Source organism: Podarcis vaucheri (assembly GCF_965113315.1).
Source record: "Podarcis vaucheri genome assembly, chromosome: 6".
NCBI lineage: Eukaryota > Metazoa > Chordata > Lepidosauria > Squamata > Lacertidae > Podarcis > Podarcis vaucheri.
In genome coordinates, this window is record NC_138764.1 from 66,706,104 (window position 1) to 66,730,533 (window position 24,430).

At 43.2% G+C, this 24,430-nt stretch overlaps 1 protein-coding gene across 8 annotated transcripts in view; it reads left to right on the top strand.

The window, feature by feature from the left end:
• SRGAP2 (SLIT-ROBO Rho GTPase activating protein 2) overlaps nucleotides 1-24,430 on the top strand; it is a gene marked incomplete at its 3' end in the record, with an annotated part of 205,565 nt that overhangs the window by 70,960 nt on the left and 110,175 nt on the right. For 7 of the 8 annotated variants that reach the window (XM_082228287.1, XM_082228290.1, XM_082228289.1 and 4 more), the window contains exon 4: nucleotides 14,639-14,801. In XM_082228287.1, coding sequence (XP_082084413.1) covers nucleotides 14,639-14,801 — 163 coding nt within the window. Of the gene's footprint in view, nucleotides 1-14,638; nucleotides 14,802-21,643; nucleotides 21,806-24,430 lie in introns of those variants that run through there. The other variant, XM_082228293.1, reaches the window with a different exon arrangement.

A 24,430-nucleotide genomic window follows, 5' to 3' on the forward strand; every position in this document is an offset into this window, starting at 1 on the left:
TTCTGTTTCAACATAAATTTTGAAAGCCTTCAGAGGATGAGGAAAGTTCTGATTGGAAAGTTCACCAGGGTGTTTAAGAGTGTACAGTGGTACCTCTGGTTAAGAACTTAATTCGTTCTGGAGGTCCGTTCTTAACCTGAGACTGTTCTTAACCTGAAGCACCACTTTAGCTAATGGGGCCTCCCACTGCTGCCGCGCCGCCGGAGCACGATTTCTGTTCTCATTCTTAACCCGAGGTACTATTTCTGGGTTAGCTGAGTCTGTAACCTGAAGCGTCTGTAACCTGAAGTGTATTTAACCCGAGGTACCACGGTAATCCTATACCTGGGAATAATCCTCACTGAATTAAATAGGACTTCCTTCTAAGTGTACTAAGTGCACTATAGAAGTATAGAATTGTACTGTAAATTAGGTCTGTAAACTAGTTTAACAGGCACCCGTGCTGATCCAAAATAGCTTATCAGGTAGTACAAACCCTGTCCTACTTGCTGCCTGAGGTATAATGTGTTAACCTCTGACCCTCTTGCCACAGGCAGAGAATCCCCATTATTAGTGAATACATAACTTAAGAGTCAATGTCAAAGGCTTGCATTACATCTGGGATTATTAAAAATTTTCATAGCTCCGTCTATTTGCAGCATTTATGCAGTTGTTCAATGGAAAGCGAACAGGAACCTTTTTGTTTCAACCCTGCCCTGAGTTTTTTTGAATAATGAAAGCTAGATGTATGCCACTGACTGTGAAATGATTCAGTTAGTAACAAGTCATCGAAATACTTTGTGTCACAACAAAATGTTTATATCTTGACTGTTATGGGCACTTTTACCTACATTGGTGAACTTACCACTGTTAACTGCAGCTGAGATCTGGGCTCAACATGAGCATAGGAACTGTCACACAAAACCAGAAATGGTTGTGCCAAAATTATTGCCTCTTATTTTGACATACAGTGGTACCTCGGGTTACAGACGCTTCAGGTTACAGACTCCTCTAACCCAGAAATAGTACCTCGGGCTAAGAACTTTGCTTCAGGATGAGAACAGAAATCGCACGGCGGCAGCGGGAGGCCCCATTAGCTAAAGTGGTGCTTCAGGTTAAGAACAGTTTCAGGTTTAGAACGGACCTCCAGAACGAATTAAGTTCTTAACCCGAGGTACCACTGTACTTAGAATAATAGAACTAGAGAGATGGAAGGGACCACAGAGGCCGTCTACTCCAGCCCCCTGCAATGCAAGAATCTTTTATGCAGTGTGGGACTCAAACCCATGACCCTGAGATTAAGAGTCCCGTGCTCTACCAACTGAGCTGAAAGCAGAAGCCCGATCTTCTCTCTCTTCCCCTCTGCTTTGCTTCCTGGTTTATCATCATTGTTTGGGAAGCAGGCATTAGCAGCGAGCACCATATTTTTAAACAAGGAAGAAAACAGGTCTTCTTACCAAACTTCACGAGCCTATGCTGATTTTTTAAATATATTTTTTTAGAGAGGGGAAGTATTTGTATTTGAGCACAAGCAACCTGGTATAGTTAAACCAGCTCCAGTCTCTGGGGAAATATCATCCTTTAATCCTTTTCACACTGAGGCATTGGAGCAATAATATCCAACCAGAAGTAATGAATTGGAGTCGATGTTTGATCTACATGAAGGGATCCCTTTTGAGCACTGCACGTTTGAAGCCTTCTCCTTGGGTGGTCATAAATCTAAATCAGAGCATTCACCACTTTCACAGCAAAAGTCAGCTTGCATGGTACAGTAGCTGCATTTAGTGGTGCTTAAATTCCTTTGTAGTTTTAGTTAGAAATGCTATTAGCTTCCCTTCCATGAAATTCCCTCAGAGGCAATCACCCTCCAGTTATAAGTGACAGTTCTTGTGTATGCATGGCTATCATTGAGTGAGTTTTTAATTTTTATGAAAGCAAAACCCTTCTTTTTAACCTCCACCTCTGCTCTTCTCTTTCCCAGAATATCCTGTCTGTCTTGTCTGTCTTTTTCAGATTGCGATCTCTTTACTGTAGGGTTAGTCCTTATCTCTGCAAATGCTTCTCAATGCTGAGCTGCCTGTGTTAAATAAAAATTATGTAAATAGTCTGTTTATTTTGTAAAATCTCTTTGAGATGAAGTGTGCAAAAACAAGAAAGGCGGCCTTATTGTTCCTGGATTAAATAGGGGTCGAGGGGAGCTCTCATGGTTATAATGCAATATCTAAAGTGGGTTCCCAAGACATGTGTCCCGACTGCGTGAGGCTGAGATTTGGGCGTGGACTGACTGAGGTGACAGTCCCAGACAGAAATTAGAATGGTGCTGTGCTTAATCATATTCCCCCTCCTGCCCTATGGCCTTTCATGTGTAACCTCATGCGGTATGTCAACATGCAAACTGGCGCCACCAGACACCAGTGGTTCTACTTGCCATATTTCTGTGGGCCCTTGGTATTTCTGCTATGCACCACTTTGGAATAGCTTTGTGAATTGTGGCGCAGTAGTTTGGACAGCTGAGAATTGTCTCTCTTAACTCTTTAATGTCCATATATTTTCCTTTGGTTTAAAGGAGATTTTCATGCTGTGCTCTTCTTGCACACACACACTCTCTCTTTTTGGCGGGGAGAACCATGTCATCTAAGCCATATCAGTTGGCATAGGGCTTGGGTAGGCAACTCTAAAGAACCGGAGAATGGTGATTTCAGTTCTCCTGCTCTGGTGGCGGGCACTTTCTAGGTATTGCCTGTGGTGTGCCTTGGTTTGGCTCATAACGTATTAATTCTTTGACAGTTTTAGGAATTCAGTTGCAGGACATGAGAAGCTAGCATTATGCCATATGTGGAAGAGAGAGCAAGTCTTCATAGTTCACATATGGATGTGGACCCTTAGTATGGCAGTCCAGCTGGACTGGGTGTAAGGAGGAGCTCCAGCTTTGTGGCAACTGCTGAGAAGAAACCAAAGGAGAACTAGTTGTTTTTACCCCCCCCAAAAAAGGGGGGGAAAGCATCTTGATGAAAAGAGACCTTTGACCTCCATAAAAAGGTTGTCTTGGAGCAATTCTCTCCCTAAACATGTTTGCTTGGCACAACCATTGTTAGCTTTTTGGTACTAGGTTATGTCAATTAGGTATATTATTATTGTTGTTGTTAGACCAAGTCTTTAAGACCTTTACTGTAACTGCCCTTGTTTGTTTTTTACTTGCTTTTAATATTATCTTAATGCTTTTTAAATAATTAAAACAAAGCAACCCCAAATTATTAGAGTGGTAAGCTGCCCTGAGGACTTCATATACTAAAAAGGTGGGTTAGATCTTTAAACAAACTGCGGTATGTCAGTAGTTTCTTCTAGTAAGCTCTCCTTCCCTCCCTCTCCTTTTTAATAAAAATGTGCTACTGTGCCAGCTTTCCATGATGACAAGCTGCTGCTCAAGAGGCTGACCGTGAATAAACTCCTCTACCTGTTTTTCCAACGTCACACTGTTCTTTGGCTCAGAGGCATGAAGGCCAGGTTTGAGGAAATGTTTTGCTAGCTTTATTTATGGGCAAAATATCACAAGTACAGGAAGAAGATCATGCTTGCGGGAATATATGACAATGCCTACTGAAATAGGTGCCTTGTTCCACCTACACTGGATATACCAGGGTGGATGGGGAACCATAAGCACTCTTCAGGAGTTCATGAGCTCAAGAGGGGGAAAGTGTGTGCATGCCACCCCCAGTGACTCTGTGCACACCTGCCGCACCCTTTCACATATTTAGTCTGAGCATCTGAAGAAGTCTGGATGGACATGCTTTGAAGCTACCTCAGGGCCTGGAATCCTGATAATGCAGGGTTTCTGATCACAGGGAGGCTTCTCTCAGCGTGTTCAACCAAACACACTTAGAAGCCTCCTTCAGACCCTTGGTCTAAACACATGAAATTTGGGTGTGTAGGGTCTGGGGCAAGTGCATGTGAGGACATTGGGGGCAAAGCCAACCCCATGCATACTTTTTGCCCTTGTGTGTTCAGGATGAATGCCTGCAGAAGCTAAAGATAGCCTGCTTGGCTCTTCAGGGGGAAGGGATCCAAAGCACACAATAGGGAAATACCTTTATAAGGACCCTACAAAAATGTCACAAAGTAGTAAATAAGCTTTGGAGCTTTCCAGAAAGCTTCACTCAAGCCAGGTGTTAAAACAGGGGGTGGAGAAATAAGGAGAAGGGGAACGCTGGCATGACATCAGCAGATGGAAACAATCTTAAAATGGATTCCAGCAGTTGTGGTGCAGACATAATTAGATTAGTCTCTCCTGGGTGCTAAAATGGCTTTTCTGACTGCGTTGAGGGCTGTTAGGACTAAGAAACAAAAGCGGTTCCTCCGTGACATTCTGGAAATAAAATCGCAGCTCGGAAGTCGAACGGAATCCTTTCCTGAAGTCCGTTCAACTTCCAAAACGTGTGGAAACCAAGGTGCAGCTTCTGATTGGCTGCAGGAAGCTCCTGCAGCCAATTGGAAGTTGCAGAAGCTGTGTTGGATGTTCGGGTTTCAAAGAAAGTTTGCAAACCAGAACACTCACTTCTGGGTTTGCAGTGTTTGGGAGCCAAAGCGTTCAACTTGTAAGGCATTCAGGAACCAAGGTATGACTGTACAACGTTTAACAGAGTCTTGGTTCTGTCTCTAGACTGAAGTGGAGTGCACGGGCCACTTGCTGTTTTGGAAACATTCATGAATGGGCCAGAGTGGGATGAGGTAGTAAAGTTAGCTATATTGGTCCATAAGAAAAATATCTGAAATCCACAATTAGGTAATCGCTTAATTAGGATCAACCAAAAGGTCGCAAACTTGTGCCAAGCATTTGAAATTTGGACTGCAGTTCCCATCAGTCCCAGATAGCACACACTGCCCTAGAAGGTGGACTTAGGACTTCACATTTTAGTGTCCTTGACCCAAGGAAGCTGCATGATTTCCCTTACCTGCTAATGCTGACATTCTGAATCTTCGTCATGCCATTTATGTATGTGCAAAGTTATTCTGGTTTTATTAACAGGTTGCATTCTCAGAACATCTGGTATCAAGGTCAGTGTTAACATTGTTTGTTCTAACCCGTTCTTTGATTAGATCATCAAATACAATGTAAATCCCTTAAGGCACATGAGGTAAGATGTTCCAAACGAGCTCAGCTCAAGAGTCCCCCACTACTCTGTCTTAAAAACTCTGGCCAAAAATGAGATGGTGAGTGCTGTGTGGGTTCTTGGAGAGCTTAAAAAATATATATCAAAAAAATCCTGCCTTGTTTCGTTTCCCAATTAGGAGTGATTTTTATAACTCTACTCCCATGCTGTGCCTCTTGTTTTGTTGAAATTTGAATGAAACTTCTGCCATCCTCATTCTTGCTTTGTGTGGGTTGGGGATTATATTCCTTTCTTCCAGCTCTAGTATGTGACGTTTTAAAGCTATTAAAATGTGTAGCTTGTTTTGCAAAGAAGAACAAACCACTTCTCTGAGAGCACAATGGGAATACAGAACTGCTCTTTCGATGTTTTAGAAGGAAAGGTTTCTGATCTGTAAATATTATCTAAAACTCCTTTCTATGGGATATTAACAGATTTCCCAAATAATGTTTAAAGAGCGAAAACATATTCTGTCTCTGACAGGTGCTCCTGAGAATTTCAGAAGCATAGTCAGAGCACAGCTTCCAACCGCCTCTTGTGGCCATTTTTTGAGGATTCTGCGTGTATTTCAGGCTACCATGTGTAGTATCAATTGTACTATTTACATTTGCACCCTGCCCCTTTTTCAATAAACCCAGGACACAATACTTGCTTGTCAGTTACATATATATATATATATATATATATATATATATAATATACATGTATATATTATACATGTATATATTATACTCTCTCTCTCTATATATATATTATACACACACCGTATTTTTCCGTGTATAAGACTAGGTTCCCCCCCTAATAAATTATGTCAAAAATTTGGGGGTGTCTTATATGTGGATAGTGCCAAGGCCATTTTCTTAAATCTGAATCCCCCAAAATATGGGGCGTCTTATACATGGGAGCCTCTTATAGACAGAAAAATACGGTACTTTATTTATATATCATATTAAATGCTTCCAACTTGGGCAGGGAGGAGAAGGGAGGAGTGCTATTGTTTTGTTTTGCTCTTGTTTTTATTATGTATTTTGTGTATTTATCTTGTATCTTTATGCTTTGAACTGCCCCGAGATCTACAGATAAAGGGTGGGGCAGCATACAAAATTAATAAATGGACCCTTGTGCCGAGTTTGGCAAGGATTACTTTTAAGCAGGCACCTAAATGCCAATACTGCAGGTGCCTGACTGAGGGTCCTTGGAAGCATATTCCAAGGGGCAGGCACAATCACACTAAAGGCCCTGCTGGTCTTGGTAGGGTAGGCATAAGATGAGCTTCAGGAGCACATAGTGCTACTAAGAGTCTCTGTTCCTGACACTAAAAAGAAACAAGTGGATTTTATACACACAAAAATGTTGGTGTTGGTACCCAATGGCTGTTCCACTCAATTTGCACCAAGGAACGTATTATTTGAAAGCCCACAGCGTATAGGCAACTTCCCAAGTGTTCCCAGTTTCCCTTAATTCTTGATTGTATAGCCCCAGGCTGCTTAATCCGCCTGTGATGTTACAGCAGCTAAAATAGATCCTGACCATGGTTGTATTGGAGCAGATCGACCACTTGCTGTAAGATGACCCCTTGCGAGCTCTTTTGCACTAGCACAGTGTCATGTGAAAATGCATAGCCAGGTGGCTAAAGAAATGCAAAGCCTGTAAACTTTATGGAGTAGCATAAGTACAGTCCATTAGACTGGCAGACCTCTTGCTATTTTTATATAAGAAGAAAGAGCCTGTGTGTCCCAGCCAGCTTATTGTCAAGTTTGAGGAGTGCTGCCTTTTGATCCTTTTGTTGGCTTTTGTCTGTTGTAACAGCATACATACACAAGTCCAGGGAATGTGAACATTTTCCCCTCTTGTACGTGCTGGCTTTCCTTGGCAAGCAAAGCTAAGTAGTAGTTTTGCTTCACCCTGGCTCTCTCACTTCCCTTACACACTGAACCTTGAAACAATCCAGATTGCAAACTTCAGTCATTTCCTGTGATATTTTTCACAGGGCAAGAAACTCTGCCAGATCAGCTGCTTTGAAAGTGCCATTCTTGTGTTTTGTTCTTTAAATGAAACTATAATCTGTTTCTTACTACAGATCCAATCTTTCTCTCTCCCCCTCCCCCCCCCCCGCTTCGCCCTCCCCGTCTATGGAAAGAACAATGGAAGTCAACAGTAATCTGTATTCTTAACATTTCTAGGAAAGTTAACAGCGTTTTTCTGGCAGGAAACTTCTGTTATCTTCTGACAATGGAATAAGGGATTTGTTTTTTGGGACTGCATCCTACTCCATCAGGAAGATGGTGCTGCATTTGCATCACAGTGGAAAATATATCCTAGAAGCTGAAACATGAAGTAAAATACACAGAAGAAGAATTATGAATCTTTGCTTATGAAGCTGGTTATTCTGTGCATATAGTAGAGGAACTGCTATCTTTTTGTGTATGCATGTGTGAACATCTTATACTGGTTCAGAGGTGCAAACTATTTGTTGTTCTTTATACATGTTTACCTTAGCTCCCTTCTGAAAAGATCAGGAGGATATGCCCCTCTATTTTATCATTATAGTAACCTTATGAGTTGGATTACAGCCTTTCTCAACCTGTGGGTCCCCAGATGTTGTTGAACTACAACTCCCATCACCCCTAGCCAGCAAGGCCAGAGCTCAGGGAAGCTGGGAGTTGTAGTCCAACAACATCTGGGGACCCACAGGTTGAGAACTGCTGGATTAGAATGAGAGAGAGAGAGTGTGTGTAATGAGTCCATAAACACCAAATATGCTTCACACCCATGCAGGGATTTAAACCCATGTGTCATGGGTCCTAGTCCACTAGTATACCAGCTGTGAGAAACCTGTGGTCCTCCACATGTCATTGAACTCCAATAACCATCAACTCCAACTAGCAAGGCCAGGATTGGAATTGTAGAGGAGAGGAGTTATGATCTACCCCTGCCCTTTATCATATCAGTTCTAGCTGAGTTGTAAATAGTGTGGTCTTGAGAATTAGTCCACCTTTGCTGCTATATTTCTGGTGCCATCAGCACACATTGGACCTGCCTGTAACCTGTCCTGGAAGCAGAACATGGGGAGGGGATGCTCTCTGCATCTCCCACATCCCCCGCGGATGCCCCCACTACAGCTTCCCATGCAGCACAAATGGTTCCTGATGAACCATTTGGAAATGCTGAGTTGGGACATTTGAGAAATACCGTATTTTTTGCTCTATAAGACTCACTTTTCCCCTCCTAAAAAGTAAGGGGAAATGTGTGTGCGTCTTATGGAGCGAATGCAGGCTGCGCAGCTATCCCAGAAGCCAGAACAGCAAGAGGGATTGCTGCTTTCACTGCACAGCGATCCCTCTTGCTGTTCTGGCTTCTGAGATTCAGAATATTTTTTTCCTTGTTTTCCTCCTCCAAAAACTAGGTGCGTCTTGTAGTCTGGTGCGTCTTATAGAGCGAAAAATACGGTATCTGGTGGAATATTTGATCCCTAATCAAGAACACTGTGCTCAATGGTCTTTTGTAATAGTTTGGTAATTGCTGAATTGGCAGCTACCTGCTCTTTATCTGCTTTTAGTCAGGAGTGGGAAGACTTGCTGGGTGTTCTTTCTATATTGAGTTGTGGAAGACTCTTTTCTTCTCTTGAGCCAGAGGCTTCTACATGTGGCGTGTCCCGTCCGTATGCAAAGAAGGCAACCCCACAAATGAGTTTCATACTTTCTGTATTACCAGAAAGCATGGCTGTGCGCCAGTGGAAGTGTGTGTTGCCAGCTATCCTCATGATCTTTAGGATGAATCAGCCTGTTTGATAATTGTGTCCTCTGATTTGGATGCCCAACTGTTCTCTTCCCACCCCCTTTCCCGTTTTTAAAAGGAAGATTTTGTGTGGCTTGCTTTCGTGGGGAGAAACACCCTCCTCTGTTTCATTCCAGATGAGCTTTAAAGTGAATTCTACAGCTGTTGGAAACATTCCTGCCATAGTCTGGCTTAAAACAATATTTTTATTATTGTCCCTTCCAAGTATTACACAACACAGTGGAAAAAAGAGTGCATGTAAACAAATGATAAAAGGAAACTAAGTAATCTAGGCAAGTTAGAAAATCAGAACTACAATCTCCTGGGAAGTTGTCTGATGACAGCTCCTTTTACAGAGCTCAAGGTGGTTTACATACTTCACCTCCGCTCAATTTTCGCCTCACAACAACTCTGTGAAGAAGACTAGGCTGAGAGGCAGTGGCTGGCCTAGGCTCACACAGCGAGCTTTGTGGCTGAGTGGGGATTTGAACTCTTGCCTCCCGTTTCTAGTCCAGCACGCTAACCACAACACCACACTAGCACAGTCCATTGAGACTTGTAGGTGACCTTCCCACCTGCTATTATCTGAGTTACTGCTCTTGTTTTAGCAAGGCAGTATACAGCTTGTGTTTGTAATACCTAGCCTCCTCCCTAGTTTTTGTTGCTGACAGGTTGCAGTATCTTTTCAAAGTAGTATGGTGTAGAAAAAGGGTTCTTCAGCTGGCAGGCAGCCTTAAACGCCCCTCTCTGCACAAATGTGCATATTTAGCGCATGCGTAGAATAACAAAGATGGCAGCCACAGCAGATGAAGAACCACAACTTCCAGAGAAGGAACCTGCCTTTAAACAGGCTTCAGCATATCTGCTTGCCACTCAAGTGCAACACAGCCCTCCAAAAAGTGGGATGAGTAGCTGACTTTCTTCTTAACTTCAAAGCTAGACAGATAAAATTGTCTGTTGCAGATCCCTGACAACCCTCTAGCTCAAGAGCTGAGAAGACGGCCAAGGACTGTTTGGCAGCTGCATGGCCAAGGCCCTCAGAGAGGCTTAGTCATGAAGGGCCAAACCAGCAGGCCTCAGTTCCACCCAAGCTTTTTCCATTGACAGAAGCTAGAAGGACTTGACAGGTGGGGAAGGGGCCTAGTGATTGCACTTTATTTATTTATTTGGCTTGGTGTGCAAGGCCAGTGAAAAATTGTAGATCTGTCATTATTCATGGCTTAGGGTAATAATTATTTTTATCTATCTAACTATCCATCCATCCATACATACATACCCCGCCCATCTGGCTGGGTTTCCCCAGCCACTCTGGGCAGCTTCCAGCAAAATATTAAAATACAAGAATTAATCACATATTAAAAGCTTCCCTAAACAGGGCTGCCTTCAGATGTCTTCTAAAATTCAGATAGTTGTTTAGGAATGTTGATTATGAACGGACTGCAGGATTTGCCCAGATCCTGAATTGAACTTTAAGATTACCCCAAACCAGAGTTACCAGTAGTCAGATGGTGCTGCAAAACCAGAATGGGAAATGTGGGAGGAGGAACCAAGAGCATTTTCTTGTTGGTGAGTCAGAGAGGAAAGGGAAGTATGAAATCATTTGACCCAATCCTTAAACCAGGGGTCAGCAACCTTTTTCTGCCATGGGCCGGTCCACCATCCCTCAGACCATGTGGTGGGCTGGACTATATTTTGACAAAAACTATGAACGCAAATAACCCAGAGATGCATTTTAAATAAAAGCACACATTCTTCTCATGTAAAAACACGCTGATTCCCGGACTGTCTGCAGGCCGCATTTAGAAGGCGATTGGGTCAGATCTGGCCCCTGGGCCTTAGTTTGCCTGCCCCTGCCTTAAACCCATAGTTCACAGTTACATCTGTGGTGGCCCCACTGCTTATGTGTTGGTTTTCAAGAAAGAGAAGGAGAAATGTAAAAACTGAAGTGCATCCAAAATGAGGTCTCAGGATGCTGAACAAAATAAGGATTTTATTCTTCAACAGCCTACATGGATTTTTTTCTCACAACTGCCCACAACCTCCTGAAATATGTTCTTTTGTTTTTCGCTTTCTAGAAGGGAAAATAAATTCAGAGTATAAAGCAGAGCTAAAGGTGGCTTACTGTTTAAGCAGAGGTTGGATGGCCATCTGTCATGTATGATCTAGTTGAGATTCCTGCATTGCAGGAAGTTGGACTAAATGACCCTTGGGGTCCCTTCCAACCCTACAATTCTATGATTCCAACTTAATTATTTACAAAATCATGGCTAATTCTAGGTTTCTGCTTTACTAAGGAAATAATAAGATAAGTTTGATAAGAAAGCATATTAATAGGTTTATCAAAATCTCTTTCTATTGCACATTATCCTAAGTATGTTCTGGTTCTCTGGATAGTAAAGCAAACTCATTTGTGTACAAAAAAATCTCCGCTTGCACAGACATTTAAACCCCAAACATACTTAAAAACCGAGATGATCATACCATTCAGATAACCCTTTGGAAAAAATAATTGCCTTGAACTACTTCTTGTAGCTGCCTTGGAATAATCCAGTAAAGATCCTGTATTCTCAGTGATTTTTATAACACCTGCTTATAGTTGCTGAACGAATCCAAAAGCAGAGGCTGTTCTTTCAGCACTACAAATATCCCCTTAATCCCTGGATTATTCCAAGTCTGCTACAGAGTCCCCTGATGTGCCCTGCATCCCAGTCCCCATTTGCTCCTTTTTTTTACTTTTAGCAGCCCTTCATCCCTGTTGTCTACAGTCTAGCTACTCCTTTACCCTCATGAGTGTTTGCATCCTTCCTCCTGCTTTTTACACTGAGTTCTCCCTACCCACTTTTCTTTGCCTACTTACAGGGTTATATGTTTTCTACACATTTGCTGTGCATGCATAAAATGGCATATTTTAAACCTCTGCTTTAATTTTAGAATAGTGAGTTTTTTGCCCTTATGGTGGCACAGAAGACCTTGAATGACTGGGCTGCCTGGACCTGCCTTGGGCCTTTCCAAGGGACAGGAATAGAGCCCCCAAATGATTAAGGGGATGGAACGACTTCGCTGTGTGAGGAAAGGTTTCAGCATTTGGGACTTTTTAGTTTAGAGCAGGCACGTCCAACAGGTAGATCGTGATCTACCTATAGATCACTGGATGTCTGTGGTAGATCACTGGTAGATCACTGTATCCCCCCAAAGAAGCTCATCAAGTTTGGCTCCCTGAAAAAGCTCAACATTTTTGCCCTGCCCCCCAAAAATGGGCCTTCCCCCTTCCTAAAAAAAAGCTCAGCAACTTTGAGCTGAACCCCAAAAAAGGGGGTAGATCACTGCCAGTTTTTAACTCTGTGAGTAGATCGCAGTCTCTTGGGAGTTGGCCACCCCTGGTTTAGAGAAAAGGCAAGTCAGAGGTGACAAGATAATCATGCAGGGCATAGAGAGAGTATAATATATTATATTATTATAGAGAGTGAATGGAAAAACTTCTCTTGAAAGGAAGAAAATGTTGCAAGATATATATATGTACACTTACTAACTTTGCATCAACGAACTGAGGCTTCATTTGTGCAGAATTTTGATGGGCGAGAGGAATACAGAACATGCACAGTCTTGCGTTTGATTTTATCTTAAGCACCTTGGGGAGAAGATATCACTGGTCTCCATTATAGACAGCATTCACCCCTGGCTGCTGCTTGACTCCTGCTGTGAATTGCACCTCTGATAATCCATGGATGCCAGGGTGGACTATGGACTTTTGGCCAAAAAACCCCATGTTCTGAATCAGATCCCCACTACGACTGTGGTTGTCTCACTAATAAGTGACGGCAAATGGGAGAGGATTGGACTTATTCCCCACTCTGTTGTCATTTAATTTTTGTAACTGAAAATTAAAAAGGGTCTTGACCTAGTGTCTAAGTGGGCTCCCAGATAAGTGAGTTGTTGTTTAGTCGTGTCCGACTCTTTGTGACCCCATGGACCAGAGCACGCCAGGCACTCCTCCTGTCTTCCACTGCCTCCCACAATTTGGTCCTAATCTTCATTTGTGTGCTTTTCTGCTAAGCTTTTTTTGGAGGCCGTAGCAATGAGGAGAACACGTTACAGGAGAATAGAGTGAGAGCTTAAGTCTATTTCAATGTTATAGCTGTTGTTTTTGAAAAATTCAGTATAGATTATTGTAAGGTGCTGTGCAGCCATTCTCCTTTCAAAGAAAAAGAATCATAGTGTCCTAAGAGAGCCCAGGAAAGTTGTTTATTTATACAGGCCAGTGGTGTGTTGTATTTAAAAGCCCTGTTATTTTTATTAATACTTTGCTGTAAGGATAAATGGTGAGTTGGTGAGCATTTGTTAAACATCCTGTCGTGAGATGCGCCTCGTGGCTGCTCCGAGGAGAAGTGATTGTGGTCATTGTTCTGAGAAAGTTACCGCCCTGCTTTCTGTTCCCTGATAGTGAACATTCAGTTTCTGGAAGGCTACAGTTCACAAGGTCCTCAAGTAGCAGACCTGTAGCTTTCTCTCAGCATGTCATCTAATATTTCTCTACTAGGGTTGATTTACGGATATGATCTTGTTGAAATCTGGTTTGTACAGATTGGTGGAAAGAGACTGCTAGCAAAGCCATCAGGAGCTTTAGTGATACTTCACCCTGAAGATGATCATTCTGAAACAGAATGAAACAATATTTTAAATTTTATTGTATTTTTATCTTATTTGGCTTAATTTTGCAGGGTTTAGTGGCTTACAGTGCAATCTTAGCTTGGGTTTTATCATCACTAGGAACTAATTTAAGACCTTTCTGGTGAAAAATGATGTATAAATAACAAAGAACAATAGTCTTTAAATAAGTTTTATATCTATATATCTGTATCTATCTATCTATCTATCTATCTATCTATCTATCTATCTATATCATCTATATCTCTACATCTTCCGCCCATCAGGCTGAGTTTCCCTAGCCACTCTGGGCGGCTTACAACATAGAAAACAGCAAAACACCAAACATTAAAAAACAAGATATCTTATACAATCAACAAACAAACCAATACATCAATAAAAACCAATAACCATTAAAATAACAATAACAACAGTTTACAGTTATACCCAAATTAAAGTAACCGCCGACTCCAACTAAACATTTAACCATCAACAACCCAACAAAAATGAAACAGAAGAACCAAAATTAGAACTGTTCAAAACTTTTAAAGCATTTTAGCCAGTTGCCCCAACCCAAGAGTTGTTCTAGCAATGTCCCAGTGGACTCCCAGGAAGCTTTTAGCTGCTCAGAGTGAGTCTGGGTTCCGCCCTCTAGGCTAGGTGAAAATGGGTCTTGCAGCAGGAAGCGGTCTTCCTTCCAGCATTCATGGCAGCAGCAGGTTGTGTACATAAGAACATACAAATAGCCTGCTGGATCAGGCCAATGGCCCATCTAGTCCAGTATTTCTTTCTTACATTGGCCGTCCAGATGCCTGTGAGAAGCCAGGGATCACAACATGAGCACAAAACAATCTCCCCTCCCATAGTTTCCAGCAACTGGAATTGTAAATTGTTGTAAAAGTTGTGCTTTAATTCCTGATAGCTGCCTCAATTTTTGCATTTTGAAAACTTCAATGTTTCATAGTACATGTACATTACTACTATACAATGGTACCTAAGAAAAGTTCAGTATATTGTATTGCATCACCTTTGCCTCTTCTATGGAAAAAGACAAGGATAAAAATAATACTTTGGTTCTGCTTTTCCTGCAGGAAGGATCAGAATGTTCTTTCGCCTGTCAATTGCTGGAACCTCCTTTTAAACCAGGTGAAGCGGGAGAGCAGGGACCACACCACCTTAAGTGACATCTACCTGAACAACATCATCCCTCGGTTTGTTCAAGTCAGTGAGGATTCTGGGCGACTTTTCAAAAAGGTAATGCTTTTATTGCTACATGCATTATTTCATAGCTTCAGAGATGGCTTTTGGTGACATAACACAAGTGAATTTGTCCCCTTGTTGCATCTGAATTAGATTACTGTTATGTGCTGTATGTGGAGCTGCGTCTAAAGACTGGTTGGAAATTATAGTTGATCCAGTATGAAGCTAACTGGCTGTTGATTTGGGCACATAGGTCAAACATGTTTTTCATTGAGTTACTAATTAGCTTCTAGGCTCAATTCAAAGTGCTGGTTTTGATCTTTTTAAAGACCCAAATGGTTTAGGACCGAAGCATTTTGAGATACTTGTTCTGGCAGAATCCTAAGTGAGCAAGAGTTAGCCTAACAGCAGCTTCCTAGCACAAGAGAATCAAGATTACAATAGTGTAATTTCATTGGTGTCCTGCTGTGCTTCTCAAATGCAAGTGGCTTTCAGAGTGATCCTATTGCACCCAGTAGGCAATACTTTGAGGCCAGGACCTCTCTGTGACTATTATACATGTTTTATAATCAGACAGAGCGCTCCTTTTCTATAAAATGTAATCATGGCAGTGGTGAAATAGCTTTTTACAAAGCAGGGTGCTGAGCAGGGATACAGACTTCTCCAAAACTACCTTTCCCCCTTATCATTGTTCATTTTAAAAGGTAAAAAAGGGAATTAAATGGATTATCCCTTGCATTTATTAAATATGGCTAGGTATGGCGTGGCAGCCTCTAGATCAGCGCTGGCATGCATGGGATCGTGTCCAACTTCCCCCCTTTTTTAAACCATCTGGAAAAGTTTAATAGTGATAACGAGTGTTTATGAAGTCACTGCCTGTGGGTATGTGCGCTACCTGATACTTCTTTATTTTTTGGGTTTAAACATGCACAATCCTGCCTTTTCTAAAAAGTTAAAGCTGGCTAACCAGAAAAAAGAACTAAAATAACAATAAACAAATACAGGGGGGGAAAGTTACAAATAGCACAATTATTCAAAAACCCTAGTAGCAGAGGATACTTAAATGCATTGCATTGCCCTGTAATCCTATCAGGAATGTTTAAGGGTATGTCTAACACCCTTCAGGCCAATGTGTTCATTTTACATTCTGAAATGCCTGTATTTGTGTGGTGCTCCTGAAGCAGAGATGGCAGTACCATTTGTTTCCAAGTAATGTGAAAGTAACAGCTTTATTTGACCTTCTGAAACTTTTTGCTAATTAAATTATCATTGATTAAGTACTTAGAAGGGATTATTGAGTAACAGGGACCCTTTAGTTTCCCTTAATCTTCGTAGGGGATAAGTAATGTTTCTACATTATACTCTTGAGGACAACATGAAAAACAAATTGGCTGGCTGGCAAGCACAAAGGATTTCTTTGGAAAGGTGTTCTAATATAACACAGTCGCTTGGCTGGAAACATTGGTTAATTTCACTGTAGTTTAGTGATCAGACATCTATGTGTATTGTTGGTTAGAGCAGGGATGGAGAACCTGTGGCTCTCCAGATGTTGTTGGACACACCTCCCATTATCCCTTGACCCCCACCCCTGGGTTAAGAGCACTGGAACGAGGAACAGGGAGACCTGGGTTCAAAACTCTACATCAATTGACTAGGTGATATTGGAGCAGTCATTATGTCTTAGCCTCACTTGGGAGAATGATGTTTGCCACCTTGAGCATCTTGGAGGATAGCTAAAACAAAAAAGTAGCAAATAAATCAAGTTTGATTATTTCTTTAACTTTGCCTACACTTCCACAAAGACTTCTGTAGTTTTAACTGTGTAGCTGCCATTCAAAGTAAAATGGCATTCTTTGGCTACACTCTTATTAGTTAGTCAAACCTCGGTTGTCGAACGTAATCTGTTCAGCTTCTGAAATGTTCAACAACCGAGGCACGGCTTCCGCTTGGTTGCAGGAGTTTCCTGCACACAGCAGAAGCCCCGTTGGATGTTTGGCCTTCGAAAAACATTCGAAAACCGGAACATTTACTTCTGGGTTTTCAGTGTTCAGGAGCCGAAACGTTCTGAAACTGAGGTGTTCAGGATCCGAGGACTGAAATACATATTGTGTGGAAAAATGAGTGACTCAGGCTACAATCCAGTGCATGCTTTCTTGGGATTAAGTCTTTGCTTAAATCCTCCCTATTGAAAAATCTGCATACAGCTTGTGCATTTTCTCTGGCAGTAGTGGCAATGTGCTATTGAAAGCTCTGTTGGCCAACACTGTGCAGAAGCTAAGGAGATGAGGTCCAGTTACTTCTGAACAGCTACTTCTGAACTGTGCTGTGAGGTTGGGCAGTGTTGGGGCTGCTCATGATGCCACCAGTTTGCACCTCTGCAACCTGCCAGACGCTTCTGTATAGGTTGCCCTGCACTGCAGTGCATTCTAGGGCAGCCTTCCCTACTGGGCGCTGCTCATATGTTGTTGCACTCCAACTCCCAGCAGCTCTGGCTAGCCTGGCCAGTGGTCAGGGACAATAGGAACAATAGTTTTTTATTAAAAAAAATCTGGAAGGTATCAAGTTGGAGAAGGCTGGTCTAGCCCCCCCCCCCCAAGTTAGGTCTAGTAGGGAAAATTGAATTACCCTCCCTCTCCTACTATTTTTTTTTTATAAAGCATGAAATGGTGGACTGGAAGGAAGCTAATAGTTACATCGCTAAGAAACAGTACAACAGTGAAGTAGCCTACTATGGGAATAGAAAATTAATATCGATAACATGATTTTAAATGGCACGTAAAAAAATATATCTTGGTTTGTTTTCCACAAGCAGAGCTCTGTTGTTTTGCCTCAGGTTTTGCAAAGACAGGAGCTGTTACTTGTTAGAATTTAGTAGTATCCAGATAACAGGTTTGCCAAGTTGGTCAAATGCCAGGATAGTTTCTTCTGTTAACTCTCTTTACGCTTGCTATGTGTCACTAGCACATAATTCTTTGCACCAGTCCCTCCTGGGGAACCTTTCTCAGACTGACATGTGATATGCGGAATGGAAATAGTTTGTGACTGAACCCAGAGCCACTGGTGATTGTGCTCTTTGCTGGAAAGCTCTCTCAATTTCCTGCATCCCAATCAACCTGACAAGTGTGAACTAGCACAAGACTACTGATAAAGCCCAAATATCAAAGCGCTTAAGGGGCAGATTTGTTAACCAGCAAATAGCCAGTGTCTAAATGTAGAATTATGAAAGAAAGCAGCACTGTAGGTACTGCACCATTTCTAAGTGCTTCATTTAGTATGTATAATTGTACTTGCTACATGCCATCTAAATGTCTGAAAGCAGCTGTTATTTAAAAAAATAACCCCTTCAGATATTATTCAAGGGAAATAAGATAGTTGATTTCCAGCTGTTTTGCAAATGGACTAGACATTAAATTGCAATTTGTTCCAACTTCATTTTGTTCTTGTTGCAAGATTGTGTACTTCAAATCCAGCACATAAACAATGTTGATATTTGTAATTTTTGTTAAACAAGAGTTCCATGCTTTTGCAGCCACTGGGTGAGTGTGGCTGCAAATAAAGCATTTTAATGGTTTACCTAGGGGCTATTTGCAGAAGTCAACTGATCACAATTTTCAGTGTTACGGGTATCTGTGCCCTAACGCATGAATGATTTCCAAAAATTTGCTCAGGTGGTAGAGCATGAGACAATCTCAGGGTTGTGGGTTTGAGCCAGACCTTGGGCAAAAGATTCCTGCATTGCAGGGGTTTGGACTACATGCCCCTCATGGTCCCTTCCAACTCTATGATTCAGTGATCTAAGAGCAATCCAAGGTGAAGAAAAATATCAAGATGCATGTCACACAAGGCGAAAATTAGCTGTCCTCTGTGGGCAAGTGGCTCTTAGGTCCCAGAAATTAGCTGGTTGCCTGTTCCGGATGGGATTGCACTCCCTCCGAAGGAGCAACCTGGGGGTGCTGCAGGATTCAGCATTGTCCCTGGAAGCCCAAGTGGCCTCAATGGCTAGGAGTGCCTTTCACTTACCAGGCTTTGACTGTTAAGACAGTTTTGACTGTTCCTGGACTGGGACAGCTTGACCACAGTGATTCAGGCATTGGTACCTGTCAGGGCTGCTACCCAGTCCCAGCTCACATAGGACCACTTTAGCCAGCGTTCACGTTAAAAGAGTCTTTATTGGGTTACAGGTTCCATTTCCAAACTACAATGTGCAGCCCCACGTCTTCTATGTCAGACCGGCGAAGACCCGTCTGAGTCTCAGCCTCTAGCACACCAGCTTAATACCCTAGCCTTGCTCCACCTCCTGCGCCTTTCCTTCCGTCTCTGGGTCCTTCTGCTCCCCGGGGTCTCTTCTTTCCTACTCTCTTCTGACGCGGACCCCCCTGACCCTTCCGCCTCCTTTCGGCGGGCTTTGGGACCTGGCTCACTCTCCGGGCTGCTTACTGCGCCAGCTTCCGCTGCATTTGAACTTGGCGCGCGCGCCCAACTCTCTACCTTCCTCTTGATCGTTTCGTCGCTCCCCGAGGTGGGCGTGACTACTCCTGACTCATGCCCTCCCTCCTGCTGAAAGCCTCCTGAACCCGATGTCTGGTCCCCTTTCTCCCCGCTGCTCCCGGCTGGGCACGTGGGTCCCGATCTCCAACTGCTGCTCTCTGATCCCTCTCTGGACCCTTCTTCCTGGGGTGTCCCCCTGCTTTCCCCCCTTGCTCTGACCGCTGGCGCTCCCTTCTGGGAATCCTCGGACTCACTGGACAGGCTCGGTGATCTCGGGTCGTCATCCCCACTCATCCTTCCTTCGTATTCCTCCCCCTCGCTCTCTGTCTCCTCCCTTCTCTGCATCTCTGCTCCTGAACCCCTGACAGTACCTTCCAAAGGGGATCAATACAATATGGTGCTTCGCTCACACTTAATTTGGAAGCTGCAGTTTGTGTAAAATGCTGCAGCATGATTGCCGACAGGAGTGAAAGTCTGTCAGCATATTACAACTGCGCCCAGTGATCTGCACTAATTCTAGTTGGCTACCGGGAATTGTTCAGGGTGCTACTATCGGTATATAAAGCCCTTAATGCAGGGATGAGAAACTTTTTTGGGTTTGTGGGCCAGATCCTTAACGGGATCAGCCTCACAGGCCAAATTCCTCCAGCAGCAGTTCTGCAAAAATGCAGATCCGCTGCTGGAAGGCCTCACACACACTTAGTGATGGATTTACATATAAGCTAAACAAGCTATAGCTTAGGGCCCCACTCTCTTGGGCCCCCCCCCAAAAAAGAAAAAAACCTGGATGTACATTTCCAAAATATAAGATAAAAAACAAATAAAATAAAACCTACATACAGCAACAGTTTTTTGTGTTGTGTAGACTCCTATTATGTAAGTAATGGGCCCCGCCTGCTAGCCTGCTCCCTTAAACATCACATATAAAGGGCCCCATTACCTTCAGTAGCTTAGGGTCTCATCACAGCTAAATCTGACCCTGCACACACTGCCTGTAAAATGTAGGCTTCTTCCCACCCCCATGGGGGGGGGGGAGTACGGCTTTGCATGAATTCCAACCCCACGCCACCACGCCGTACCTTGTAAGTCGAACGGAATCTGTTCCAGAAGTCCGTTCGATGTCCAAAACGTTCGGAAACCAAAGCACAGCTTCTGTTTGGCTGCAGGAAGTTCCTGCAGCCAATCGGGAAGCCGCGGAAGCCCCATCAGACGTTCGGGTTCCAAAGAAAGTTCGCAAATTGGAACACTCACTTCCGGGTTTGCGGCGTTGAATGCCAAAATGTCTGAGTACCAAGGCATTTGGGATCCAAGGTACAACTGTAATTTATAGGCAATGTGCACAAGAGAAGTCCCTCTAGCAGTGGATCTGCAGAAAGCAAAGGAGAGAAACATGCATTTATGATATGAGTTACTGCTTTAGTGTGACAGCATCTGCTCCTATTTACATGAAACTAGTTTACAACTCATTGCCTGTTTACATTTGACCAGGTGCTTTTGTTACACTGCTTTAACTGAAAACAGTCTACACCTGCTGAATTTTTATATTACTTTTAATTGTATTGTTTTATCACAGATGTGCTTGCTGCGGGGACTCTTTTGGGCAGAGGGACAGCATATAAATTTAATAAATAGCACGCTTTCATATAAAGTAATGTCCATGTGCAATTAAAGATGAATGCATAAGAAGGTATTTTCCAAATGGGGACAAAAATGACATATCCTGGAAGGGAGAAGGCTGGTCACTGTATCTAGCTTACCAGATTCGAAAAGCTCATTCTGATTCATTTGGGGATAGTTTCCAGATGCACAAAGTGCTGGAATTGAAGCTGGGTTGTGACAAATTGCAAAGGGCGCGTTTCACTCGAGAGATGAGCTGCTGCATTCTGCACCCGCTGGAGCAAAGCCCCCTTTCAAGGATAGTTAGAAGAGAAGCCTGCCACTATAATCTACCCTTCTGGCTACATAGGCCTGTGTAGCTGTGATAAGGTCTGCACGAGGCACAGTCACAGCCTGTGGTCATTTTCTCAGAGCCTGGAAGATGCATCCTGTCACAGCTATTGTCTGTGAATCCTGACATCGCAACAGATCCCATAAAGAAGGGTCCTGCCTTTTTATGCACTTCACAGCAAAAAGCAACTGTGACTTTTCTGTGAAATGTGTGGAAGTAGGTAGCCCAGCCCTCCAGTGAGAAATGTGCAGGCCACAACAAATCCTCTTGTCTCTTCCTGCAAGATTCTTCTTGTTTTGAAGGGAAGGTCTTACAAGGATGGTGCAGGCATGCTGCCTGTCAGGCTCTGGCATGTTTGTCTGTAATATGATTAACTTCCAAACTTCCAGAAGCAATTTATATTTGGGGTTGTTGTTTTTTAAGCTTTTCAGATGTCTGTCGTTCTCAGCCTGGGCTGTCAAGTTCTGCTGCTGTTGCAAGAAGCCTGCAATATGGTCTGACTTAATCTAATTAAGTTTTTCTCTTCCTATCTCACGATGAAGAGATCCTTTTCAGGGCTGTGATACGAGGAAGGGTCTCATTTGTTTGAGCAGTGGATGGAAGCCTGCCAACCACTTCAAAGGTATCTTTGCTGATAAGGGAAGTCAGGTTTGCTGCCAAAGCCAATGGTTTGAGTGGTGTCTGAGATACGAGTGTGTTGCTAACATTTCTGACTGGCTGCTAGGGGGGCTTTAGTGCCCTCCCAAGGCCTCTCCTTAAAATCCTTGCTGAGTAGCTACAAGCAGCAATATTTTGGGGGGCATTCAAGATGGAAGTGATTCTGGAACCACTTCACGCAACAAGGGAATAAAAAAATGGGGTGGATTTAAATGCCAAGGAGCAACAGGCTGAAGTCAACTAAGTCACTGTGTGAGTGGAATGACTTCTGCAACAAAACTTGCATCCACCCTCACATATCCCAAAATCTGCTCTGGCAGTAAGCTCCGTTGTTCTACTTACGAAATTACTTAGCTGGATACAACCCAAAGATTTGCAGGTACTTTGTGTTGAAGTACCTGCACACTGTGAACCAGTGTGGTGTAGTGGTTAAGAGTGGTGGATTTGTAATCTGGTGAACCGGGTTCGCTTCCCTGCTCCTCCACATGCAGCTGCTGGGTGACCTTGGGCTAGTCACACTTCTCTGAAGTCTCTCAGCCCCACTCACCTCACAGAGTGTTTGTTGTGGGGGAGGAAGGGAAAAGGAGATTGTTAGCCACTTTGAGACTCCTTAGGGTAGTGATAAAGCGGGATATCAAATCTAAACTCTTCTTCTCCTCCTCCTCTTCTTCTTCTTCTTGAAAAAACAAATTTCTCACTATATATTGGTTGTACATTAGCCCCTGAATGTTTAACAGAGATGGGCCAGCCATTGGGGGGGGGAGTGAGACCGCTGCCTTAGGCACCAGGAGCCCCCCCCCCGGCCAGGTAGCACTCACACTGGTGACCTACCTGCCCCACCACTTCCGTCAGCAATGGAGAAGTACCAACACGATTTTTGGCAAGATCGTGTCACTTTAGGGCGAGATCTCACTGCAGATTGGCACCATCTTGTCAGAAATCAGCACTGATGACAATGGCGCTTCTCCGCCAGTGGCAAATGTGGCAGGATGTGCAGTGGTGTAAGGAGCAGCTAGGTGGTAGCTGCAGAGCAGGGTGGCCTTTCCCTTTTCGCATCAGGCAGTGGAAGATGATTCACCACCCTTGATGTTTAGCAGTCGGAATCTGCCACTTCAGGAATTCCTGGTTTGGGAGCATCATATTCCAGGCCTATGAGAATCTATTTGTTTTTGTTTAATTCTGACTACAGAATTGGCCTTTGCTTGCAACGCGGACTGGAATTGTTTTATCAACCAATGGTCGTGTGAAAATATAGGGCCAATTCAGACAGTCGTAGCTCAGCTTATTAAGGCAAGATACGCATGAGCCGCCGAACTAGCTGCAGAGTTCTGGAGGTTATCTGAGGCAAGTTCTAAATCTGCTTTTTAAACAGGCTCGACACCGGGCCAACCTTTGAAACTCCCTTTATAATATTTTTTAACTCCTCCAGAGTTTTTTAAGTAGTTTAATAGTCCTTTTAGCTTGCTGCTTCTAAAGAAAAAGAGCTCCTTTGCTACCTTGTTACCTTGTTATCTTGATGTCCGGAGGGTTTTGCTCCCCGCGACGCCGCACCCCTCAAGTCTGACCGACAACAAGGAAAACGGTTGACAGCTGATTTATTGCCAACTCCGTGTTACGCTCTGAACTATAAGCTATCAAATTACAAATTACAAACAGCTACCCCAAATCTTGCCTCATTTTGGACCCTAGCCCATAGCTGGGTGGACAAAGATTTACAAATGGTACTTACCAGAAAGCAATGTAGGGACCTGGGGATAGTGACAAGCCCACTGTTCCAGGAGTGTTATGAGAAACAGAGTAAAATCACGCAATACTTCTTACACACAAGGGACAACGAAAATGGAAATGGAAATGAGCAAAAGATGGCTGAGATGGCTGAGTTGAAGCAGGATGAGGCTCTTCCTTTTCCCTCTGCTGCTCAAGATCACTCAACCTTCTCTAGAGGAATACAGGACACAGAGAATAACAGAGAGAATAACAACCAAAATAGAAATACAATGAGCCTGGCCCATGAAATAGTCTTGGCTGAGATATTATCTTCAGAGCTACAGGAAGAAACCCGAAACTCCCAGAAACCCCAGACTTCATCTATGGGCTCCCAGACGGAAAACAATGACTGCTATCCTCAGGACTGGCTGCTCTCTATAAATCTGGATCTGGCAGCTATGAAAAAATACTTAACAATAACAAACGGGCTGCTCCTGACATTAGTGGAAAATTATCCCTTCCAAGCTAAAGGCTCAGAACCCTATGGTGTTGATCCACAAACCACCCCTCAAGGGCCAGAATATACAAAGCAACCAGCAACCAGCAAGTGCACACAAGGATCAGCAGCGGAAAATCATTTACACCAAGGAAAGGACATAGGACTGCATGTATCTGCCCCTAAAACTGAATTTCCTATTGAAGTAAATCAAAAGAAGCGAGGCATTAGTAAGAGATCCCATAAGAAGAAAGCTGAAACTAAAAAGAAAAGTAAGAACATAAAAACTGCAAGGAAATCTGTTACAAACCGACGTGCATGCAAAGTATGCTGGAAAAGACTATATAAGCTGATTCCAACAAAATCAAAAACAAACTCTAACAAACC